The sequence below is a fragment of the Halyomorpha halys genome, unplaced genomic scaffold (assembly GCF_000696795.3).
Source record: "Halyomorpha halys isolate HHAL.00 unplaced genomic scaffold, Hhal_1.1 Scaffold655.1, whole genome shotgun sequence".
NCBI classification, from domain to species: domain Eukaryota; kingdom Metazoa; phylum Arthropoda; class Insecta; order Hemiptera; family Pentatomidae; genus Halyomorpha; species Halyomorpha halys.
The window spans coordinates 441,482-468,011 of record NW_027105601.1 but is presented as its reverse complement, the minus strand read 5'-3'; the positions used below and the strand labels follow the sequence as shown (position 1 = coordinate 468,011).

The following is a 26,530-nucleotide window of genomic DNA, read 5'->3' as shown; positions in this document are numbered from 1 at the left end:
GTTTATTATTTTATTTAATAATTAACTAAGAAAATAAAAATAATAAGTTTATTACTTAATTTAATAATAAACAAAAAAAAAAAAACGCGCATTCTATAACTTTTAAGTACGTTTAAAAATAATTCTCTTTAAAAAATTTTTAACATTTTTATTGTTTATGCAAAGTATGGCTGAGATACAAATATATAACAGTTTAGTAAAATTTATTTCAGCTCAACCAATAATTCAATGCTAAATTGATGTAGAATCGATATTGAAAATACTAAGAAAGATTTTACCGTGATAATCAACTGAATAACGCATATATAGGTTAATTAAAATAAAAAAACTATTTTATAGATTTGGTGGTATAAACAGATTGATCAGATTGGCAGAACTGCGCATGTGCTCTGCAGTTTAAATCTAGTCAAAACAGATCTTTTATTTATGCGCTTTTCATCCTTTTCTATTACCTTCTACCAATTTCTATGTTTTACATAATATTTACTTCTTTTGTTTTTCAACGGTATATGATAAGTTATTTCCGAAAATATGTTTTCAACTTGGACAAAATATTTTTTATCCTATCTCTTTAAGTTTATTATAAAATCCTTTCGTTGTTCATATAAATCCATTTTTATTATTAGTAAAAATGTGAGATGGGTTATTATTTTAAATAAACAAAATTAAAGGTTCTTTGGAGGCATCTGTTTTTGCTTAGAAAACATTCATCATTTTAATTTTCATTGATTTACCGTGTTTTATCAAACCCCTGTCGGGCTGTTTCTATGAAAATAAGTTCCGTAACATTATTGATAAATATGTTGAAATTAGGGTGTTAGACAAAACAACATGATAAATAGCTTAATACAGAAACGATGTAGCATTTTGCTCAAAATTCTAATCGTTTTCAAAATTATTACATTATTTCCCCAAGAAAGTGATCCCTCGAAGGAGATGATAACACCGAAAATTGTATTTATGAACTGATATCAAAGAGCATTTAATTGTTAATTAATACAGCGAGTCAAATTAAAATTATTAAAACAGCTTGCGAAAAGACTGATGTCAAAATGTTTGAAATCGATTTTATAAAGTGTCACTTACTTTAAGTCGGTTTTAGTGAAAAAGTTGCTAAAATCCCGATCTTATACATACCTCGAATAGGTAATTTCAGTTTGATAAGATTTTTTTTTTAAACTAAGCTGACTACATACATACACCATTTTGCGACACCGAAGTTTGGACTCAAGAAACATCGTGTAATTCCGTTGAATATATTATTACAGAGATATCCATCTCAGTTTAAAATGCATTTCGCTTAGTTGTATCTTAATGTAAATAAAAAAAAAATTTAAAGGAAAAAAATTTCTTACTGTTTATATTATAAACAGTACTGTTTAGAGCTTTTAATTTTAATTATCAGGTCCTTTAATCTGCTATTAAAATATATATAAGTATTTATCATTGTTGGCCAAGTTTTCCTTTATTGCTGTAATGTACTTTTATGGCGCAGTAAAGAGATTTACTCTGTTGAACTTTTCTCTGCATTATTTTTGTCTTTCGGTTTATTTTAACTGGAGATTTTAAGTTAAGATTTCTCGAGCCATAATCCTTTCAGATTATTATCTGTCATTAAATCTTTTTACGATGCGCCTTTTTATTGCTTAATCTGTTTTTAAATATTGACTGGCGTAACGAATTTAATGGTCGAAATGTTTTACAAACCTAATCTATACAAAGCTGAAGAGTTTGTTTGAACTAATTTATTAATTCGCGGCGATTTCAGAAACTACCCATCAGATAAAAAAAAAATTCTTTTGTTAAATAGATAATTTATTGAGTAATTTTTTATACTTTATATTTGAACTGGTCATTATCTCCCGCCTTTCGTTTCAAAATGGCGGCCAATTAGATGCTTTTTACAGCAGTGTTGGAGTAACATTTGCAATTACTAATTACATCTTTAAGTAATTGTTATTTTTCCCTTAGAATTCCTAGTAATTATTATACAATTACAAGTAATTTTAATTATAAATACTTGACACCAAAACGGAAAAAATCTGTTTTACAATGACTCCAAAGTATAAAACTTATATTGAAAGTGATTGAGCGTACTGCTCAGTGTTTCAACTGAATATCGTGAATATTTTGAAACAAGTCGAACACAAGATCATGATAATAATTGTATCAAATACGCTTGATCTATCCGTTTGTGCTCATGTAACAATATTTTGAGCTAAAAACTTAACCAATCCATAGATTTTAATGCTCAAATTACAGTGCCTATTGTCAGTGAATAATGATCATTCCATTGTATCCCAATCTCACATCACCACCCTTGAAGAATGGGGCCTAAACTGGAGGATTAAAATAAATTCCAATAAATCCCACCAAATCACTTTTACCCTTCGTCGTAAACCTTCGTCTTGCCCCATAGTATCTTTTAATACCTCACTTATTACTGATGAAAAGATCCGTTACTTAGGACTAAATCTAGACAAACGACTGACAAGGAACCTCATACAAGACTGAAAAGACATGAAACTGCTCGTCGATTCCGACTATTACAACATTTACTAGACAAACGGTCCAAACTTCCAATCCATTACAAAAGACTGATCAACATTACTATTATAAGGCCTATTTGGACATACGGAATTGAGCTATGGGGCTCCACTAAACCATCTAATTCCTCTCGAATCCAATCCTTCATAAAATCCTAAATGCTCCTTACTTTGTCACAAATCAAATCATCCATCAGGACCTCGATGTCCCCTATGTTGCTGATTTGGCCAGAACCAGATACCAATCCTTCCATAATAAACCCAATTATGTGTGTTGAAGATGCTTTCTCGATAATTTTATACTATTTACATGAATAAGCATGTTATTGCTTAGATTTTTGAATAAATTAAAAAGAATAAGTTAACTATTGTATAAATAATATACTCTTTAAGTGCGGGAGCTTCCTCGTAAACTCATGACTTCTTGCACTACAGTATCCTTTAATAATACCCCACTCATTCCTGTCAAACAGATCCGTTACTTAGTACTACATCTGGACAAACGACTTACATGGAGTCTCCGAATAAGATTGAAAAGACAGGAAACAATCCACTACAAAAGACTGATCTATGGATTATATAACTATAATAAGGCCTATCTTGACATACGGAGTTGAAATTTGGTGATCTTCTAAACCATTGAATTCCTCTCGCATCTAATCCTTATAGTCCAAAATCTTTCGTAAAATCCTTAATGCTCCTTACTTTGTCACAAATAAAATGATCCATAAAGACCTTTGTGTTCCATATGTAACCGACCTAGTCTAAACCAGATACTATTCCTTTCATTATAAACTCTCTAACCACCCACTGGTTTCTAACCTTGCTTCCTCTTCCATTCTTCACAATCCACCGAGGTACCTGAAAAAAAGATGGCCACGAGACCTGCTAGTATAAAACCGTTATTAGAGTACTACCAATGGGTAGATTCTCTACATGTTTGTATCATGTAATTTTATATCTTATAGCAAATTTACTAGTTCTATATAATTGTATACAGTTGTAAACAACAATAAATAAATTATTTAAAAAAAAAAAATGTGAGAGTGGGTAGGGTAGCTCATTGGCAAGGCAATCGACCCTGTGGGTTCGGGAGACCTCCGGGGTCCACCCAGCCTCATAAAGTGGATGTCCTGAATTCAGTAAACATCTGGCGGTCCTGCGTGATTCTGACCAAATCACCTCCTTGCACAACCGGTGGTCTAGTAACACTATTTTCTTACTAAGTTCTGCTCACCTGACTCTTCATGAGTTGTAGCGGTACAGATATAATTTTTTTTTAATATCATTTTAGTACATTTAGATTCAGTTAACATTCAATTTATCTCAATAAAGATAATTTCATTCTCATTGGCTCGTTTAATTATTTCTTTTAACGATTAGTTTAATTCAATTTGCCTGTTTCATTTTTAATTCAAAAGAAACTAGATCATTGAAATGTACGTGATTTTGATCATGGATGCATTTAAAATATTCGAACTATTAATAGAATTGTTGGTTATGATATCATTGTTTGCGTTGGCTTGTTTGCTTGTTGAGGGATCCAGGGTATATATACGGGCCCTATACCTTATTAAATACAATATACTTTTCTTTTGATCATACAAAATTACTTCTGCTTTCTTTATTATTAATTTTTTTTCCATCTTTGCAGGTGATGCTGGTCAGGTGGTACGATCTCTTCCCTTCCCGTTACACACTCATCTGATGATGGGCAGTTGATGGTGAGAATAAAATATGTTATTCGTTTTTTGCATAAAATAGAAAGTGTTTAAAACATAAAACTGCATAGTATATATAATGCATCAAATAAATACGTACACAATAGCGTAGCTAGATGGCCGACTGCTGGTTCTGTGGCGCGACAACCCGATATCGGGTCCTCGTCTCCTCCATTAGTTTCCACTCTATTAAGTATTGCAAACCTATGAACAAAATCCAATATCATAAAACATATATCTGCAAATTATTTTTAACCCTTATCAGTCGTATGTCACATGGGATCAAAGCGAAACATATTGAAACTCCCTGATTTTAAGTTCTTGGGTAAATTTGTTTTTGGGGTCTAAGAAAAAAAAAATTAAAGAACATTGAATTATGCATCTAAGGAGTACCATTACGTAATGTTTCGGTCAGTTGATACAGTAGTAAACCACTTTCTCCAATTGTTCGCTAGGCCAAAGGTTCGCCAAGTGTTATGATGTCCATATGCAACCAGAGCTTGTGGTTTACCTCCATACCACTTGTCCGAATTATAGTACAAGAGCCCAGTGGAATTATTCCATCGTTGATTACTTTAATGAAAACTACGTATAATTAATAGTCTGAATTGATGATTCTGCCTAGTATAGTTAGGGGGGATAAAAAGTGGCGGTTATTTCAAGACTTAAATTTTCTCTCATTTTTCATTCGGAGCTCCATATCTTCAAAACTATTTACAACTCTAAAAACTTTATAGAACATTATATAAAGGAGAGAAAAATACTCTAAAATATGAGCCCTAAAAAAACTATTTACTTTCAACACAAACTTCAATGATCCACTTTTTATTACATAAAAAACCCATACATAGTAAATATCAATCTGGATTGGTGTATAAAATTCCATGCATTACTTGTCCTGCCCTGTATATTGGTGAAACAAAGCAATATATTAAAGATAGAATGTATCAACATGGAAATGACCTAAAAAATATGAAAAAGGACGCAAAGAAAACAGCATTGGTATAACATTGGGTTAAAAAAAAACATGGTTTTGATTTTGAAAATATCAAGGTGATACATAAAGAAAATAATAATTTTAGAAGAAAAATATTGAAATCAATTTACATTTCAGAAAATATAAATTATACAGTAAACTTTAAATCAGATTCTAAAGGACTAAACCACCATTATTCTGAAACTTTAAGTAAAATCCATATGTAATTATTAGTAAAATGTTAGTTATAAGATGAAATGTTCAAATTCTTGAAATATACAGATACAGATGTGTGTGTGTGTGTGTGTTTATATATATAATTATTATATATGCACATGTATATGTGAAAAAAGGGGGGTGAATGTATGCAAAAGTATGTTTATAAAAAAAATACCGCATTGATGTTTTTAAATAATGTTAAATTATAAAAAACAAATAGAAAAAGTTATGTTAGAATGTTAATTAAACTGTTAATATATTAAGCTTAGTAATAAAGTGATAACAGAGTCCTAACCTGTTGAAGGTAGGTTTATTGTTAATGAGGTTAAGGAAAAACTATTTTTGTGGAATAGTTTTTGTATTGAAATTATATTATTTGTAAGTGAATAATCATTTTAAAAAGAATTTTTGCAACTGTTATGATATTAATTTAATATTTACTTTTGTTTTTAAAGATATAAGACATAGGCAATTAACCTGAAAAAAAGACATTTCAATGAATTATGATATCATGGATTAAGGTATATTCATGAATATTAGTATTGTGTGAGGAGGGTAAAGGTGATTTGTTGGGATTTATTTTAATCCTCCAATTTCGACACCATTCTTCGATGATATGGGATTGGAGAGTTTGGGATGCAATTAAAGGATTATTATTAACTGAGAGCACGCATGTGTCATCGGCATACGCTCTGCGGATAGTGTTAGGATAAGTTGGGATGCCAGCTGTATAGACGGTATAGAAGATGGTACCGAGGATACAACCTTGAGAAACACCAGCTGCCTAAAAGAAAATATACTTCCAAATGATGTGCAAATTTAATTAAACTAAAATATAAACAATTAAAATAAAAATAACCCATAGACACTTAGTATTAAAAATTAGGAATTTTAAGGATATTATCCAGTTTTATGCCACGGGATCCTGTACTCTTTGTACCAATTTTCTTAGTCTTGTGCTGGCGCAATCCGAATTGTGACCCCGGCATCATTTGTTACACCCCACTACAGTACAAACTTGCCGGTTTGGCAAATAAATTAAATACTAATTTATTTTTTTTATTACTAATTACAAGAATTTCAATTTCCATATTTCCTTGGCACTGTGACCTGGTTTTGAAGTGGGACTTCAGACTTACAGGCACTTAGATATTCGCGCATCATTCATCAGTGTACAGGTCACGTTGCCAACATGGATGATAGTTATATCTTAGCCGTCCTATTTTCATGACTCGCTGCACAATTGTTTATAGAGAAAAAAAAAACAAATATATAATTGCCGGCTGGAACGAAGCTGTCGTTTAGAATTAACAACGAATTTCCCGACTTGTTTATAAACTGATTATTTAATTATTAACAGATTATATTGCAATAAAATTGATGAGAGTAACTAGAAAAGGTTACGATATCGGATAAGGTATCTACTATTTTTAGTCAGCAAGATTATTCATCTTATAGACTTGTTAATTCATTGAATGAAAATTATAAATCAATTATACAATTGTATTTATTATAAAAAGTTTTTCGCTAAATATCAAATAAAAAAAAATTAACCTATAAAAACAAATTAACCTAGATTATAATTATGTTAAGCAGGGGAGGGAAGTGGCCAAAGTCTACTCACCTTTAAAACAAAAGTGAAGCCAAAAAAGTCATGCCCTCGAAACAAGGTTTGCATTGAGGTTATTAGGAATGTCCACCATTGTAATATAAACTAAAACAGAAGACAGCCAGTGATTGGCTTGTACTCTTCTCCTACCCCTTTGCCATGCCCCTGCAAGGCACATAAGGCCAGCCTCTTTGGCTTCAATTTTTTTTACCAGCTTACTTCCTCCATTATACTCCTTCCTCCATGACGCTAACGTGCTCACTTAATACTTGTTTCATGTTGAAGCAACAGGTCTGGGCAAATACTAACAATTAACTAAGTTAGTTCACAGTTGACTTTATAATTATAAAATGTTTATAGCATCAAAACTATGTGTCTGATGGAATTCCATCACATTCTTTTTTAAAGTTTACATAAAAAGATGTATATGGTAATGAAAAATGATGAGAAATACATAAATAAAATATCTGTTCTAAACATGACTCATTGTGTAGGTGTATTTCTATTTCACCTATCTGTTAAATGTTATTAATCATTAAATATATATATATCCTTTCAGTTGAAAGGATAACTCCAAAAAATCAATCTTTGAATTTTCTTGAACACTCATAAGATATATAATTTTCTTATAAGAATTTAGCATTCAATAAATAGTTAGAATCAGAATGTAAATTTTAATAATCTGTGCCATACTTATGCAAAAGAAAAATGTTTAAATTTTATGAGAAGAAATGATATCACTTGTACATTTCTGAAAATTGTTGAAATTAGAGTAAGTCTAATTGTCAAATGGAATAAGTTTAAATTTTTAAACTTTTATTGCAATTATACATTCTACCATCCTGAAGGTCAATAGGTATTAGGGGTGAAAATACACATTCATACCATAGATACATTGTAATACAAATAAATAAATAAATAAAAATTTTAAAAAATACAATAAAGTAACTAAGTATAAACAAAATGGATAAAAATAAAATCATATGTACTCATCATAAATAAACATAGACATATAACTGAGTTAAATAATAGAAAATAAGAAAACAACCAAGTTAAATAATTAAAATAAAGTAAATAAAATGTTTAACGTAATCATTTGGGAAATTAGTACAGGAAATGAACAAGGATTTATTTCATCTCAAGATAGGGAAGTAAGTGAAAATTTTGTGATGTGTAGATTGTACCAGATTTTTTTTGTTTATTTTTTTCTGTGGATTCTCAATTATTATAGTAAAATGTTTTAAATATATTGAAATTCGTTCATAAATATATGATCTTTATTACTATTAATTTTAATGATTTGTTTATTTCATACTATCAGGTGCGAATGCCTTTCCTCACCGGTAAAATGAGTTCACGGCTCTCCTCAATGTTCTACACAGTGGAGGTCGGGGACACAAAGTTCACCATCCTCAAGAGGTACCAAAATCTGAAGCCTATTGGTTCCGGTGCCCAGGGCATAGTATGGTAATGGAATTATTTAATTTATTCTTCTATTTTGTATTGTTTTTTACCTCAAATTAAATGAGTATTGATTGTCCATTCATAAAACATAGACCTTTATATTTAATTAAAAAGAACTGTAATTATATTTGAAGATTTAAAATCTGGAAATGAAAAAGAGAGGGGGTAAATCCAAAGTTAGAAAATTTTCAGGAAATCCATAATCACAATTCAGGTTATAACTATTAATTTTTCATTATTTTTTAAACTACATCAAAATTAGATTTACAAAATATTGTTTACCTATTCCATCCAACACTAATTTTTTTAAATATATAAATAAACTGTATTTATCTCATTTCACAAGGGATATTGAAAAAAAAAAAATTATAAACCAGGGAAAAGATTCCTGACAATTAAAAGAATTGTTTAGTTGGGTTTAGTGAAACTATCTTTCTTATTAAAATGTTCTTTATTCAAAACAATTAATTAATCACAACGTGCATCTTCCGGTACACCAACAATGTGTACTGGATATCTTCCTTTTACTATATTTAATTATAGAACATCTCTCCCTTCTTAGTCTAATATTTAATATTTAGAGGTAATTCAATATATTCATTTTTTTTTTTAATTTATAATAAAATATTTTAAGTAAGGAGAACCCATCAATTTAATTTCATTGTCACTGAAATCTATTAGTTAAACTAGATAATATTAAAAATCTTCCAGTCAGAAAACTTAAATTATATATATTATTTTAATTATTAAACATTAATATTAAACTATATCTTTTTAGGCCTGATGAAACTCTACTAATTGTGGTGAAATGTCAGAAAATAAATAGTTGTTAATTTTTTTTTTTTTTTTTTTACCATACCCCTGACTATTTTTTTTATAAATAATACAAAACAATTAAGTGAAAAAGGAAAAAAAAAAAAGACAAATTTTATGTATTCTTTATAACAATTGCTAAAAATTATTTTAAGTTTTTTTTTTCTAAAAATCAAATACTTCAAAGACCCATTTGTTGCTTCAAGTGACTGTTTTGATTTATCCCTATTTCTTTTTAAATTTTTAAGGTGACAATAGTATGTCACATAATAATAATACTAATATTTCAATACATACACAAAACAAGTTATTGATGTTATTGAAATGTCACTGAAAAAAATGAATGTTATTTCACTAAAATCTGATCTCTGATAATAAATAGCTTTTTGTTATTTATTATTCAGACAGCCCAATAGAATTTTATCATTATTGTAAAAAACATTATTTATTAAATGTTGCTATTGACTGGTTTAAAAAAATATACCTAGAAATGTTAATAACTAAATTTTATTAACTTTTTGCCTATGCTGTTAACATTTTGGTGTAAATTCACTTTTTAATGACCCAGTGATTTGACATTTTGACCTAATAAATTTTCTTTGTATTTATAACATATATATCACTGTTCACAACTTTGTTTTTACAACACCCTATTTGATGTTACCTCATAACTTCATAACTTTATATGTCATAGTTCCATCAGAGAACTAAAATGGTTGTTGAAAGTTGAGGTCTAATTAGATATATGGGTTCTGAGTGATAACTTGAGTTGTTGTTACTTACTCTAAGCTCTCTCCTACCATCTACTATATTAAAAAAAGTTTTCAAATGTTAAAAGTAATTGATTTTGAACATTTATTCAAAGTGGTAATTATTGTGAGATATAACCTAATTATCAAAATGCAATAAAGAATCTGAAATATTCATAATATTCCAACATGGTTTAAAAATCCTCTCTGATATATTATTTATCATATAAAATTTTATATTTTGTTATAATATAAAACATATTACATGTTGAAAAACATGTAATGTCTGTTTATTGATAGCTATCAATTTCCTTTTACTATTTGTAAAACATTGTATTGTATCTGTTTGTATTAACTTGAAATTCTGTGGCCATATGTCCTTAAAAGAGACACTATTTCAAACCATTCTATTTCAGTTGCCACCATGTTAGTGCTTGATCTGTTAACATTTCTGATAGCAATTCTTTTTCACTATTCTATACTTATGAATTGCTTTATGTGTATAAATTGATTTCATATAGTTTAAAGTTATAATTTTATATGTTTATGTTTTAGCGCTGCTTTTGACACAGTTAAGCAGCAAAATGTAGCGATAAAAAAACTCTCAAGACCTTTTCAGAATGTCACTCATGCCAAAAGAGCTTACAGAGAGTTTAAATTAATGAAATTAGTTAATCATAAAAATGTAAGTATCTTGTTTTGATAAAATATTTTAATTCTTACACAATTGATAATTCCTCATTATATCTGTCTTTCTTTTACTGTCCTGTGAGATACTATATTTTCTGTTTTGTTTTTTGGGGAAAAAAAAATGATAAATTTTTAATTTTAATTATGATTACGCTGCCATTCCTAAGTTTAGAACTACCATTTCTGTTGTGTTAAATCTATACTGAAACAATACTTTTATATTTCCAATAAAGTCTATGTATTTTTCTTGTTTTGTCTATATTTCCTGTTATTATGTCAAGTCCTGTGTTTCAGAATTAATTGTCGAAACTGAAAATATAAATTACGGATATCAAAAAAATTATATGAAGATATGTCTGTTAACAATTTATTTAGGAGATATTTATGTCTAAAGATTTTCATTTGTATGAATTATTTAGGTTATAATTAATGAATTAATATGGGTTTCTACTACTTTATTAACAAAATCTAAAGATTAATAATAATATTAAATGTTGTTCAAAGTGATTATCTTGAGCATTAAGACAGGCTCTCCATATTTCATCCACAGCAGCAGTGGCCGCATGGCACTGAATATGTGTTATTGTTTCAATTATCCTTCTTCATAAAGAATTAAAGTCATTGATGAGGCTTGTGTAAACTTTATGTTAATGTCACTATAAACAAAAAAAATTCAATGGTGTCAGATCTGGAGAACGACAATAACACACTCCCAGTGCTGTTCGGCCTCTGCTGCTGTGGTAGAAAGATGTTGCACCAGCATTAATGCTCAAGGTATTTGCTTGGAACAACATTTAGTATGAATGTTAATGTTTGCATTTCATTGATAAAGTAAATGGAACACGTGTTTATTTATTTATTACGAAATTTATTTATTATAACTTAAATAATTCATTATAATGAAAATCATTACATGTAAACCTCTTCTGAACAAAGTGTTAATTCATATTTGTAGTTAGGACACTTAACTCTGAATAACTCTACATATATTGAGCATCAACATTTTAAGTTTCTTTTTCATTCCATTTTGAATTGTCATTTATTTAGGTCTGAATATGATAATATTAAATAAAACTTTTGGTGTGGAAATTATTAAAAGCTGATTAAATTATAACTGATTTTGAGGTTGAGAAATTGAGTTAGTTTTTAATTGAAAATTTTTTTTACATTGTAAAAAAAAATGTAAACACCTTCCTCAAAATTTAAGGTTTTACATTTCAAGATATATATAATCCAAAAATAAAATAAAATAAAATTTTTTTTTCAAGATTATGATGCCAATTTTCTAAAAACTTGGCAACATTAACTAAGGATACCCTAGAATAATCCTCAAAATTTGACATACTATCCAACAGATTTCATATTTGTGTCCTATCATCTTGTATGTGTCATACAAAATGATTATCGAGACAAATTATTCCTAGATTTTTTTTTTCTTTAAATAGCATAATTTTTTTTTCAGGCTCACATGGTATAACAGCTTAATTTCATTTTTTGCATTCTTTTTATATCAACCCCTTCTTATCTGACACTGTAATAAGGATAAGGATACATTCATTATCTCCATGAATGTCCATTATTAATAGGTTCATTGTATAATAAAATTGTATCTATACATCACAATAACCTACAATGTATTTAAAATAAAAAAGTCTTTCTTTTCTTTACTTTTTTTTTTTTTAATGAAATGCTGTGTTTTTTTTTTCTAGATTATAGGGTTGCTAAATGCATTCACACCACAGAAGTCATTAGAAGAATTTCAGGATGTTTACCTAGTAATGGAACTAATGGACGCTAACTTATGCCAAGTTATCCAGATGGATCTTGATCATGAGAGGATGTCCTACCTCCTGTATCAGATGCTCTGTGGTATTAAGCATCTTCATTCAGCAGGAATTATTCATAGGGTAATATTTCATTTCAATTAGTAAATATTTGATATAAATTTTAAATACTTCCTAATTTTTTACTATCATCATCTTAAGTTTTATTTATAAACATTAAAAAAATAAAATATAGTTTCAGAATGGAATTGATAATTATTATTACCAATTACACTATTTATCTCTTGAGAATTTATTGTGGATCTGTCATAATCATTTTTCAACTATTTTTTCTTATTATAGCCAAGCGTCATACCTATCTCAATTACAGCTATTCAACAAACTAAACTAAATTTCGTAATACACTGTGGTATTCTTCATGCCCCAGTTATTTAAAATAAACAACTTGCTCCACTGTATAGTACACCTATTGTTTAAATCAGTGGTCCCCAACACGTAGAAGTTTGTAGACTACAAAGCTAGAATTTGAACCAAGTATGGCTCACCCTCACTCTTGCGTCAAAAAGGGGCTTCCCCCAGAAAATGTTTGAGAAGTAGGTAGCTTAAAAGTGAATTATTAGTCAGTTTAATTGTAAATTAACCTGTTAAAACCTTTCAGAGTGCGCCCAAACATCAGGAAAAATAACTAATTAAACATAAAACAATAAATATTAGTTTCTGGACCCTCCCTTGGACCACTCCAATGCTCGGGCAACCCACCAGTTGGGAATCACTAGTCTAAATATTTATTCTTAAAAAATATTTCAATGAACTTTGTCTTAGCTTAGCTTTCTGCACTGTATATGACCTTCAGATGTAGTCCATTTAGTCCAATCCTTAAGCCCCCAGAATTTAATATAAAATAGAAATAACCATTTTAATTTGGTTTAATAGTGAGAGACCGAAAATCCATAGATTTGTAACCCTACACTACAGCTCATGAATCTTTTTTGATCTAGTGTCCGATGAACTTATTTACCCAATGAACCTTATCTGTTTTTAATTTTTTTCCTGTCTCGGATGTACAAAAAAAAAAATGTTTTTAGAATCAGTGAAAGTTAAATAATATGATGTAGAGAATATGGTGAGGATTTTTCCCTTCTTTGACTGATGCAAGATGTAGGTAAATAAGATGATTCATGAATGATTTACAAATGAATGCCACTGCTACCAGTAATGAACACTTTATCTATTCTTCTCTTATTTAGGGGAACCATTTAATTTATATGATCCAACTACAATAATTATAACTGTGGTACTACCCAGCCCTTACTGATGGGGCTGCACCTTATCCTCTGCATCCGTTCACTAGGTCCAACCCACCTGGTCTCAGTCTAGTTCCACTTCTGGTGCATCACAAATGTGGAGTGGTGCAGCCCTTTCCATTTTGAAATGCATGAGGCCACCTTCCAGTCTTTCTTGACAACACACAATCTGTGTTGCTCCATGGCGGTGCAGTATAACACCATTTGTTCTGTTTCAGGGATTCCACATGTGGGGCACCAGAGGTCGATATTCTTTCCGAAGCTCAGGAGTTTTCCCCGGATCCCTCCATGTCCTTTCAGAATCAGCGAGGCCCAGTAGTTGGGAGGACCTAATTAGCCTTCAATCTTTCATGGACAGTGGGAAAGAACTTTCTTAAGATAGCGCCCTTTTGGCTTGTTATCCACCATCTATTCTACTCCTCAATCTAGTTCTCCCGCAAAATCTTCTTTCATAAGTTTGGCGTCTCTTCAATCCTCTCCTGGAGTCTCTCTGGTAGTGCTTTCAGTCTTTGCCTGTTTACTTCGTATTTAACGATATCCTCCTTGAGAATAAGGTCCTGAGACATTATATGCTCCAGCCAGCACATGCCCTACCTCATGCAACACCGTTTTTCAAGTCTTCATGGCTCTCAGTAGGGCTAATCTCTGTTTGGTGGCCAGGCTCTTCTTCTCAGCCTGAGTGAGGTTCCGGCTCTACGCAGTAGTCTATTGAGTGAATCACTCTCCTGATAAGGGATGTAACTCTTATCTAATTTTACCTTACTTTATTCTTAGATAGTTGTTTTTTTTTAAACTAAATTTCTTAACACTTTCTGTAAAGCAAAACTGTAAATAAATTAAATATTTGAGCCTCTATGCACAATAATAATTATATTGATCACCTTCAGAGTTTGTCTATATTAATATAAAAATATTTTTTTTAAATCTTTTTCAAATAAAGTACCAAAGTTTTATCTGCTCAGTAGGTGCTCATGGAATTTCTTTGGTTAATTTAAGAATGTATCTCTGATACAAATTTATATGAAAAATAAATTTGATATAGTACCAATGATTGTTTCTTATTTAACTACTTAATATATTTCTCTATTGAGTCTGCTTTAGTATAGCTTGGTTTATAAAATAATAGTTTTTATTACTCGTTGGTATGGCCCACATTATCGGTCTTCATTCATTCTTTTGTTAGAAGAAGTTTTTGTAATGAATTCATTTCTTTTTTCAGGACCTTAAGCCAAGTAACATAGTTGTGAAATCAGATTGTACTTTGAAAATTCTCGACTTCGGTTTGGCCAGGACAGCTGGTACAACATTTATGATGACGCCTTATGTAGTTACGAGATACTATAGGGCTCCAGAGGTAAACATTTAATTTTGAGTTATATTAATATCTTAACTTTAATCTATTTTTATTTTGTGATATATTTTACGCTTATAACATATTTTATTTGGAAAATGTTCATTCAGCAGAATCACATTCTCAGTAAAATATTAATTAAAGTACATTGTGCTATTTATCTTAAGAGAATTGGTTCATTTCATTCATCATTTCATTAAAATTGTGTTTCTTTAAGGTTATCTTGGGGATGGGTTACAAAGAGAATGTGGATATCTGGTCAGTTGGTTGTATAATGGGAGAGATGATAAGAGGTGGAGTTCTTTTCCCGGGTACAGATCACATAGATCAATGGAATAAAATTATAGGTAAGAGATAAATAAAAAAATAAAATGTTTATTAATATTATTAGACATTGTGGTCAATATTCACTTTTCATTTTCAAAATAACCATGAGTAATTTATAAAGATGGCTCTGCTAATGATTTCATTTCCTCCATCATGTTCTTTTTCATTAATTTTTATCGTTTCTAGTTTTCTGAAAACATCAAAAACTGATTTTAGGAACTCTAAAGAATTAAAAATGAATAAGTTTAATGAACGTTACTTAAAAAGGTATACTAACACATTGAGTTCCATATGATCGTTGGGTGAATATTTTTAGTTTGGCCTATTTTTTTTATTTATATAAAGTTGTGTAAAAAATATGTCAAGCCTTGTAATCCTTAATTTTGGGTTTATACCTTATATATCGTATATTGGGACTGCCCAAACTCACCGTGAAAGTTTTAGGCGATCCTGGGATAAATTTGATCTTTTCCTGTAGTTGGTCTAGGAGGTTTGCGTAGTATTGCCCTGTAATTGTTTGGCCAGTAGGAAGATAATCTATCAGTAGAATGCCTTTTGCATCCCAGAAAACTGAGGCCATGACCTTTCCGGCCGAATGTACTGCCTTTGCTTTCTTTGGTGGTGGTCACTCAGCATGTTTCCACTGTGTTGACTGCTGCTTTGTCTCTGTGGTATAGTAGTGGACACATGTTTCATCTGTAGTCATAAAACGACACAAAAACTCTTGTTGGTTATGCTGAAAATGGTCAAGAGCCGCAGCACCCATCTTGCGGATAATTTTTTCATTTCCAATTATTTGGTTAAAATGTTGTATACCCATTCAGATGACATCCCTACAGCTTCAGCAATCTCACGCACTTTCAGTCGATGATCCTGCATGCACTTTTGCAATAAATTCTGGGGTCATAGCACTTTTTGGCTGTCCACTTCACAGATCATCATCTAAGCTCTCCCGACCAAATTTAAACTCACTGGTCAACTTGGCAACAGTTGAATATGAAGGAGCAGAGTTCCACAGTGTGTTCTGAATTCAGAACCATTGTTTCCTGAGTCCTTTAAGATCTAAAATGAATACCTGACATAAGCCATGGGATGAACACTTGTTTCAACAGTAATTCTGACTATTCTATTTGTTTGAGCACTAGGGCTGATATTCACCATGCCTATCCCTTTGGGGAGTGTAAGTGGCCCAGTAACTCAAGCTGAGAGCTTAGCACAATCAAGATTCATAAATATTGCTATAGTAGTAACAAAAATTATGAAATCATTTTTATTTATTTTATTTTGGTTAGGTTGAGATTATTTTTTTTAATTCGACCTTTGAAGTATTTTTCTTTATTCAGAGCAACTGGGAACTCCCTCAGCTGACTTCATGCAGAGGCTTCAACTGACTGTTCGAAATTATGTTGAAAATCGACCTCGCTATGCTGGTTATCCTTTCGATAGGCTTTTTCCAGATGTTTTATTTCCAACTGATTCTAATGAGCATAATCGATTAAAAGGTAAGTTTATTTATTATTGTTGTATTTAATTAATATATACTTTTATTGAGCTGGAATAAATTGATGGCTTACTTCACATTAGTGCTTAGTAAGCCATCAATATAAAATGTTATGATTATTTTTTTAGTGAAAAACTAAATCTAACTATTTTTAGAACTGCTTACTCAAATGCAGATTACTGTCAATAATTTGAAACTCAATGGAAGAGGAAAAAAAACAGATTACCAAAGTTCAAAAATATTAACTCAGTTATTTAAAATTTGTTTCAAGAGTTTAAGTAATCTAGAGATAGGGAGGAAAAATGGAAATAAAAGATAATTTGACAAAAAGTTCATATTTATGCCCTGTGATCATTGTTTTAAATTTTACTAAGTAATACACAGATTTGATACATACAAGTATAAAAATCATAAAAAAGAAAGTTCTAAAATGTATGATTTTGTACTAATCCTCATCAATATTAATTTTTATTGATGTGTCACCATCTCCCTTATAATAAATATTGTTTGATTTGTTGAGGAGTTTTATATTGTTTTAAACCATTTTCTTCATTCTCAATTTACAGCTAGTCAAGCTAGAGATCTTCTTTCCCGAATGCTAGTGATAGACCCAGAGAGACGGATATCAGTTGACGATGCGTTACTTCATCCTTACATTAATGTCTGGTACGATGAAGGGGAAGTCAATGCGGTAATTATAATCTTATTCTATCCTTTTGTTTGTTTTTGTTTTTTCAACATTTTAATTATAGAACTCACTAACTTTTAAATAATTCTGTTTCAAAATTTTCGTATTTAAGGGAATCTTCGAATGGAAATGGTTTTGAATTATGTATAATAGAGTTTAACATTTGGAGATTTAAATTTATTGTTTTATTATTTTTCAATCTTATAATACTTTTAGTAAAAATATTTTAAAATGGTTGTTATTGTATGAGGCATGTCCAAAAAGAGTACTCAATTGTTTGTATTTAAAAAAAAAATTATTTAGAAAAAACTTACAGGATATTATAGATATATGTGTTGGCTATTTTTTGATGTAATCAACTTCTTGTTATATGCAGGTTATAAGTCATGGCTCAAGCTTTTTGATGTCCTCCTCATAGAACTGTTCAGCCATCTCCTTTGTTCACTTCAAGACCTCTTGTTTCACCTCCTTATCAGTTCAAAATTTTTTTGAGTCTTTAGGAAGATGAAAATTTGAAGGCATAGGAGTAAGCAGCAGGATGGGTTCTACATGTCCTAACCAAACAAATTCAAAAACGCCTAGGTGACATTGGCTGTGTGGATCTAAACTCACTCTCTTCATCAACATTCCTGTTTAGAATTTCTCTCTTGAGCTATTGTAGAGTCTCACAGTATTGTGCTGCAGTAATCGTTTCCCACTAAGGGAAAAATTTATCAAAATGATACCTCTTTGGTCCTAAAACATGGATCCCGTGGGTTTTTTTTTTTTTTTTTTTTTTTTTTTTTCTAATCTGAATTTAAGGCTTTGAATTTTTGGGCAAATGGTGAACTACTGTAATGACTCTTTTTGTCTTAAGAGTGTAATGAGTAACCCAGGTTTCATCACCAGTCACAATGTAGCTCAGAAAATCCTCACCTTCCAATTCAAATTGCTCAAGGACTCACAAGCTATAGCGAGTCGATTCACTTTGTGCTGGTGATCTGTTTGTTGTTTTGGAACAAATCTTGAGCTCAATTTTTGATATTAAGGTGTTTCTTCAATTGTTACATACAACAAAGATCTGGACATTTATGAAAACATCGTAAACATTCAGTGTTAGTCTTCAGGGAGGTCTTCCACTCCTTTGCTTGTCATGAATATTTATTCTTTTTTTACATAACTCATGACACCACTTATACATGTTTGTTTGACTCATAGCACCTTTGCCATATACATTCTTGATCTGTGCAAAACTTTCAGTCAGTTTTTCCTTCTATGAGAAGGAACCTTATGACAGCATGCAACTCGCACTTGGATGAATTTCTTATAGATATATTTCACAAAAATGGACACTATGAGACAAGTTTTGGTACAATCATGGAGGTGCTCGTGTTCAAGAGAACTTTTTCAGAAAAATTCACTCAGTACAATTGCTCAACAATACTCTTATTTCTAGATATGCCTCGTACTACTTAAAAACTATCTCAATATGAACTTATTAATGAATTTTTGATTCCATTAAAATACATTTTTTTAGTACTTGAGATGAGAAAAGTTTCTATTATTTTATAATAATAGGATTAAGTTAAAATGTATTATATTAATTTTATAAATTATCGCAAATTTTAGTTGTTAAAATTACTTAAATTAGTATATTATTGTTACGCTTATGTTTTACAATATGATTATACATATTATATGAACTTATACATATACATAAATTGGTCTATTCACAAAGTTTCAAGAATGGTCTCAGAGCCAAAAATGTATCGAATATTTTTGTATGGAGAACTAAATGTCTGTGACCCATGGGGATCAACTCTGCTACCAGAGTTTTTTACATTGTTCATGAGTTCCCTGGAACTCTTCACACAAAAGGCTTTTAGGGGACTTCGTCCAAGCTTCCTGGCCACTGAAATTGGGTCAAATTGCTTCCCATTTATGTCTTTTGATTGGTCAGACACAGCCTAACATTGTTAAAAGTTCACAAACTTTCTCCAAATTATAAGTTCATTTCAAATCATAGTAATGGTATGTAGTGGTTTTGTCCATCCAGTTTCACACAGAATTTAGCAAATAACACTGTTTCAAATGGTCTGCATTTTCAGCTCCTTGACTTTTCAGCAAGGGCCACTGACATCCCCTCACGCAATATCTTTTCCTCACTCCAGCGTCTCGTAGGCAAATGCCACGTGTCGGTTAGCTGACACCCTGTCGGTTAAAATGTTCTGCACTCCATTCTCTGCTAGGGAAAAAATCCAGCCTTGAAACTTTGTGAACGCACCTTGTATGCTAATGTACATAATTGCTAAAACTTAAGTGGAAGTCAAATCAACAGTATGATGATATCTTCTGAAAATTCAAACTGGTCTGTCAATAGCTTTTTAAATTTCTTTCATTGTAGTATGTAGACAATGATTTTTGGAAATCAGAGTTTTTTTTTTTTTACTTAATGTGTGAGTAGGTAAAAAAATATTCCTTGAGATGGAAGAAATATTTGTGTATTTAATTTATATATTTTTAAAATTGTCAGCATATTCTAGTGAAATTAATGTCCTAAGATTAGTTCATGGAAACTATATATTTGAAAATAAAATTCATCTTACTTTATAGTTTAAAGATTAATTTTATAAGGTATAAAATTCTTTAAATTTTTTATCAACTTTTTTTTTTTAAACAATTTTAGCCAGCTCCAGGGCCATATGATCATTCAGTTGACGAAAGGGAACATTCAGTTGAACAGTGGAAGGATCTGATATATCAGGAAGTCATGGAATACGAGCAAAGTCATAACTCAACTCCAGCTCCGCCCGAAGAGGAAGCCTCTCCAAACAGGCGGTAGGCTATATAAAGGAGCCTCGTATACAACGAAACATCTCTCTTTCATCTTTTTTGCTTTCTTCAAAATGAAATTCCCTTTTTTGTTCAAGGTACAATTTTAAGTTATTTTGAGAAGAACTATTTTAATTGCTATTAAAAAACCTTTTATTTATTTAATTTTTCTTTTCTTGAGAAGTGTCATGTACATAAAATTGGGATTGGGTAATGGGTTCAACGGAATGGGAGAATTATAGCTTTCATGTAAAAATTTAAAATCTTAGTCTGTTATTTTTATATCCTTTAATTGAATCATCTCAGTTCTTTTTTCATGTACATTTATATCTAAGAAACAAGGTGTTGTATCTTTTTATAGCGTAAGGTAAAAAACTTGTTTCCTGTAATTTATAAATTATATAGCATAGCTCAGGTTGAAGTGCCATTTGTTTTTAGTGTTTATATTTTAGAAAAAGACTTTTTTGTTTTTTTCTTGTTATTATATTTTATCCTCTGATGAAGGCTATGAAAATCCATTTGTACATACATAAAAAAAATGTTTTAAAAAAGTAATAAAAAAAAAAATATAAGATTTAATATTATTTCATTGCAACATACAATACAGTAGTATTGAATTCATGAAGCACTATTTAAAGTATTTATTTTGTATTTTTAGTGAGATTATGTGCAATGATCTCGCAGTATTGCACTGTTTGAGTCTCTATAGTAGTGTAGTGATTGATTATGTACTAGCTAAAAATGATTGAATTCCAATAAATATTTCAACTTATGTAAAGATTGGTTAAAATTTATTTTACTTTTTTCTTTTCTTTTTTTTATATATAATTTTTATTCTGTTTAAAAATAAAATATATATAGATATAAACTTACTCTTAAAGTTTTATTTATTTGAAAATATGAAATATAATCCTTCCTTGACGCAATGACTCAAAGTCCATTGTGAAAACCTATATCCAATGTACCTGATTGCCAATTACATTTTGAAAATAATCTGGATAATTTTCTGGCTCATGACCTTTCTATATCTATATATTAAAATAGGTTATAAATGTTGAAGTGAAAGCCTTGTATTATATGCAGTAGATAAATTGAAACTATGCCTGTAGATGTAATCTCTAGGGACTTTTCGTCTACGGAAATGCCCGATGCTGTTATTCATTCCAATATAGATGTTGGACTGTGTTTTTCTAGATTAATAAAATAATTCAATCGGAATACGTATTTTTTAATTTGTATAATGTAGCCATGGGACACCATTAAACACTATTACATCCGTATTTGAGATCGTTTATAGTAATTTTAGAATGTGTCCCATCAGTCATCTAGTGAGCAGCCCTTATGCAGAATTCTAAAAATATGAGCTATCAATTATCCAACTATAGTGATAAATAATATTGATAAATGTATCGTGTACTAAAAAATTACATAACATTAGTGATCATATTTGGCACTTCACTTTGATATTTTCTTCGTGTAAAAAATTATTTTTTACAATAAGAATTTTTATAGAGAATTAGACAATAAAATGGTTTAAAATGAGTTTCAAATTAAACATATTGAAAATATGTTTGTTTTTTTTTAAAGTATTTACCACCTTGTATAATTCTCTGTTTGTAAATTCATTTTAAGGCCACTGCCCTTATAGGTTAAGTGAAAGGTAGCATGCCATGAGGTTATCTAGCTGCTCTTTGATGGCAGGTTATATTTCAATATATTATCACTGATGTTTACATTTTATTCCCTCAGTATGTTAAATTGTTTTAATGAAAGGAATTGAAGTAGTTTAAGATATTTCCAATTTAGGTAACACTGTTTTACTGCGTAGTATTTCAGTTATTAATAATTATATTATTTATCAATATTCCATGTTGATTAGCCATTTAAATTTTTTGAAGTGAAAGGAAGATAGAACTTTTTGGCTATGTTCATTACTTTTTCATATAATATGATACAGTTAATTTTTAAAGTACTTTCCTATTGCAGCAATGTCCTGGTAAAATGATTTGTTTTAATGATCATTAATTTAGTGATAAAATGACAAATATTTAATAATTTTTCTTTATCCTACTTTGTATTTCCTTGATATCACCACTTAACCATTCTAGAAATTTATATGTTGCTAATATATTATATTGTTCAAAACAATTCCATTTTTTTCAGACATCTTATATAAATATTATATGCCTTCTAAATTACTAAAAAAGAAATGTGAGTAAATTGGTAAGGCACTGTTAATAGACATATAAACACAATCTAAAAAGATTAATCCTCCTGGGACTTGACTTACTTGGGAAAGTATCTTTTTTACTTTTATCAGCTTAAGTTAAGATATTTTCTTAATTTAAATTTTTGTGGGGTAATTTTTATGGCCATATAATTTGGTAGATTAATTTTGCTGAGTACATCTCAGTCAGCAAACCCTCCCCATGACTGATCTACTTTCTGTATGGTTTTGAATTTGTTTAATGATAAAAATAAATAAGCTAAATATATAGTAGTAATTGATGAAGAATATTTTGTTCTTTATTTAGGCTGAGCTGTAAACACATTAATCACCATGCTTATCATTACAGATCATATTTTAAATATTAATTTTTTTTATATATATATTCCATGAGAACTGTCTTTCCATGCTTATTTTATTTATAGAACTACAATTTTGAGCCTCTGTTTACAATCTTAATAAAAAAAAAAAAGAAAGTATTTGAAAAAACAATACTTTACTTCATAAAGGTTTTTATTTAATTTGAGGATATTTAAATTAAATAAGAAACCTTCTGGGAAAACCTTGTTATTATATAAAGGGTGATATTCTTATAGTTTTATAAGGTAAACATATTTTAAAAATGTGTATAATTTTGACATGTTTGAATGTAAAAGAAAAATTGGTCTGATTATTGATTCAGATCTTGAATTTAATAGAATTCCGTTCCATAACTTATCAACATGTCGTGTTTATATCTTAAAAATATGTGTTGTGAGATAATACTATAGGCTAAGCGATTTGTTAGCACTTTTATTATAAGCAGGGTTGACTTTATTTCTTCTCCCTTTCCAATTTAGTTTAATTTTATATTGATAATGTAAAAATCTCAACCTTTTTTTTTTTTTATTTTTAATATTCTACTATGTTTAAATGTTTATCTAGTTGACTTGTTCGATTTATTTGATATGGGATAAGTTGAAATGACAAAAAGGTTGAGATTTACGGGATAATATCCCCTATATTCCCTCCACTGTGTGGATACGCAATGAGACAATTTGTTTGAAATATTTTTTTTTATTCCATTCAACTCTGTAAATCAAAATATACCTCCTGTACATAAATTAAAAAAAAAAAAGGAAAAAAACATGGTTGATGCTGTATTTTTGTGAATATGTATTGCATTAGTCTGAAATTCGATTTAGCTTACAAATTTTTAGTATGAAAGTGATATTCTAGTTATACATAATATATATATTATAATATAGAATTTAATTACGCGTAACCTATCATGTTGTGCACTCTGGTGTAAAATAAAATAGCATCATTAAATAATGTACACCCTTTCGTGAGTTTATTTCCAGCATTTATTTATTAATAAAATTGCTGATGATTATTAAAATAGAAATAAGTTTTTTCAGTTTTTCGAAAGTAGTATTTTTCAAATTAAAAAGCCTGTAACCTAATAAGGTAGATATTTATTTGTGACTGTACAAAGTAGCTATATTATTATATTAAAACTAGAAAATACAGTATGTAGTTCTTAGGGCCGTGCATTATAATAATAAGTATATGTGTGTGTGTGTGTATATATATATATGTATATATATATATATATACACACACTCACACATTTATACACATACATGTATAATTATATAATTAGATTGTTTAATAACATATTATGAACATGTGAGATATTTTTTACCTGATTTTGCTAGCTGTTACCAATATATTGTTTATTGTCAAAATTATGTTCTAAACCCGTTAATCATGAGATTAAGACAGGTATGCAATATGCATTAGATTTTAAAAACTTGTAATTAATAAACCCATGATATACAATCATTTTCTACAACATGTTTATTCTATATATAACCTTTCCCTATTATTCTTTTTATGGATTTGGCATTTTATTTTTAATAGTTCATGTTCATATTGTTTTTGTTTAGGTATAATTTTTTTATTGATTAATTGTCAATAAATTGAGTTAGTCAAAACCAATCTTTCGTAACCTTGTTTGTTCAATATATATTGGGTTTTCACACATGAAAAGTCAGATTTTTTAAATCTTAGTGTTTAGGGTGGACTAAAGCATTACCCATTAATTCCCTGGATATTATTTGATATTTTTAATAAACAATTGCTAACCTTCTATTTACCAAGTGTTTTTTTCCCCCAAGTAGGCTTACAGATTTTGGTTTAATTTCAAACGTGGTTGTTCCGCTGCACAATCTGTAAGGAACATCAATCAAACTTTTAACAAAGGGAGTTCTAAGGAAAGAACCCTTCCTTTCAGTTTTCAAAATTTATTCAGAAGATATGATCTTAAAAATCTATCCTCTATACAGCCTCCAACATCAATCAAGTATAAAAGTCTTGAGGAAATTGCAATACTTCCCCTTAATATATATTTTCTATATATCTAAGTAAAATTAAAAATTGCCTATTTTCATAACTACTTCAAAAACCTTTATTTATAAGTTCATAGTATTTATACATTTCTTTTAATCCTTTCTTACCTATTTGAATTGTATTTGTTAGATATTAATTTTCTCAAATATTTGGCTTTCCAACTGAATATTATGCATCTACATTACTACTCATATTTCTGGATATTTGATCTCAACTTATGGAAATATTTTTTCTTCACTTAGTTATCAAATTATTTTTATTGGAAGATCGATGGTTGACTGTATGTATAGTTATAGAAAAGGAAGATGGTCCGGGTGCAGTAAATAAAAACTCAAATAGCGACTAAAATGTTTATATTAAGTCCCACATTGCAGGGCTTGATCAGGGCATATAAACTAGAAGTCAGAGACAAAGTTACTTGTGATTTAAAATATAAAAATAATGACTGGAATTTATAAAAAAAATAAAACAAGAAAACCTTTAGAAAGTTGATTATAGTCTAGTTATTGAATAAATTATAAATTTTAAATGAAAATATGCAAGTTCAAGAGTAATAAAGTAACTTAACTTTAAGTAACTATTAATAAATAGTTGAAACTATTTTTTGCTTTTCTTAACTGAAACCCAGACTATCTACTTCTAAAAATACTATTTTTTATGTCTTTTATGAAGAAGGTAGCAAGCAGGTAGGGTCATTCACCCATTGATAGTGTATCCCTGTGACATTCGCAGGCAGAGGGTCAAGGAGCCATCAACTTATCTCGTGCTAGGCCTACAAGATGCATATAAAATACTTTTTTTTACATTTTTTATTACATGCCGAAGTATTTCCCAACATGAAAAACTAGACATTTTTTGGACTAGAATTTGTGATTTTTCCAGACTGTGAAAGCGTTAAGGATTAAACCTGCTTTGGCTAGTAATTAAATTAATTCATTGATAATCTTAAGATTCACTCGAATACTTATTCCGAGTAAGGACTGTTGGTTGCTCATATGGTTAGTGATATGCTAAATCTTTCGGAAAGTTACTATTTAAAGGTACCTCTACACGTTTGCCAAACTAACAAATGCGCAAGCATGTTGATGGATTATTTGGATTGGCTTACATTGCTGGCCGACCCGTTGAGTGTCAGTTTTATGCTCAAATCAAAGGACACTTCTTCTGCACCCACACGTTTGTGTTGAGTTAACTTTGATTTAGAACTGCCAACATACAAATAAAATATTTGTGCTCTCTGTGTTTTAATTAATTAAAGAAAATCCTCAACCTTCAGATTCAATTATGTGTAGATAGTTGACCGTAGATTAATAAGTGGAGAAGCTGATCGGGGGGGAGGTGTGGTCAGATTAAAAC

At 29.7% G+C, this 26,530-nt stretch overlaps 1 protein-coding gene across 3 annotated transcripts in view; it reads left to right on the top strand.

The window, feature by feature from the left end:
- Positions 1–24,617, top strand: part of bsk (mitogen-activated protein kinase dJNK) — a 141,056-nt gene extending 116,439 nt beyond the window's left edge. For all 3 annotated transcript variants that reach the window (XM_014427548.2, XM_014427550.2, XM_014427549.2), the window contains 9 exons: positions 4,201–4,270; positions 8,393–8,538; positions 10,653–10,782; positions 12,497–12,694; positions 15,095–15,229; positions 15,444–15,573; positions 16,897–17,055; positions 17,621–17,745; positions 20,408–24,617. In XM_014427548.2, coding sequence (XP_014283034.1) covers positions 4,268–4,270; positions 8,393–8,538; positions 10,653–10,782; positions 12,497–12,694; positions 15,095–15,229; positions 15,444–15,573; positions 16,897–17,055; positions 17,621–17,745; positions 20,408–20,563 — 1,182 coding nt within the window. In that variant the 5' untranslated portion in view covers positions 4,201–4,267 and the 3' untranslated portion in view covers positions 20,564–24,617. The remainder of the gene's footprint in view (positions 1–4,200; positions 4,271–8,392; positions 8,539–10,652; positions 10,783–12,496; positions 12,695–15,094; positions 15,230–15,443; positions 15,574–16,896; positions 17,056–17,620; positions 17,746–20,407) is intronic.
- Positions 24,618–26,530: the final 1,913 nt, after the last annotated feature.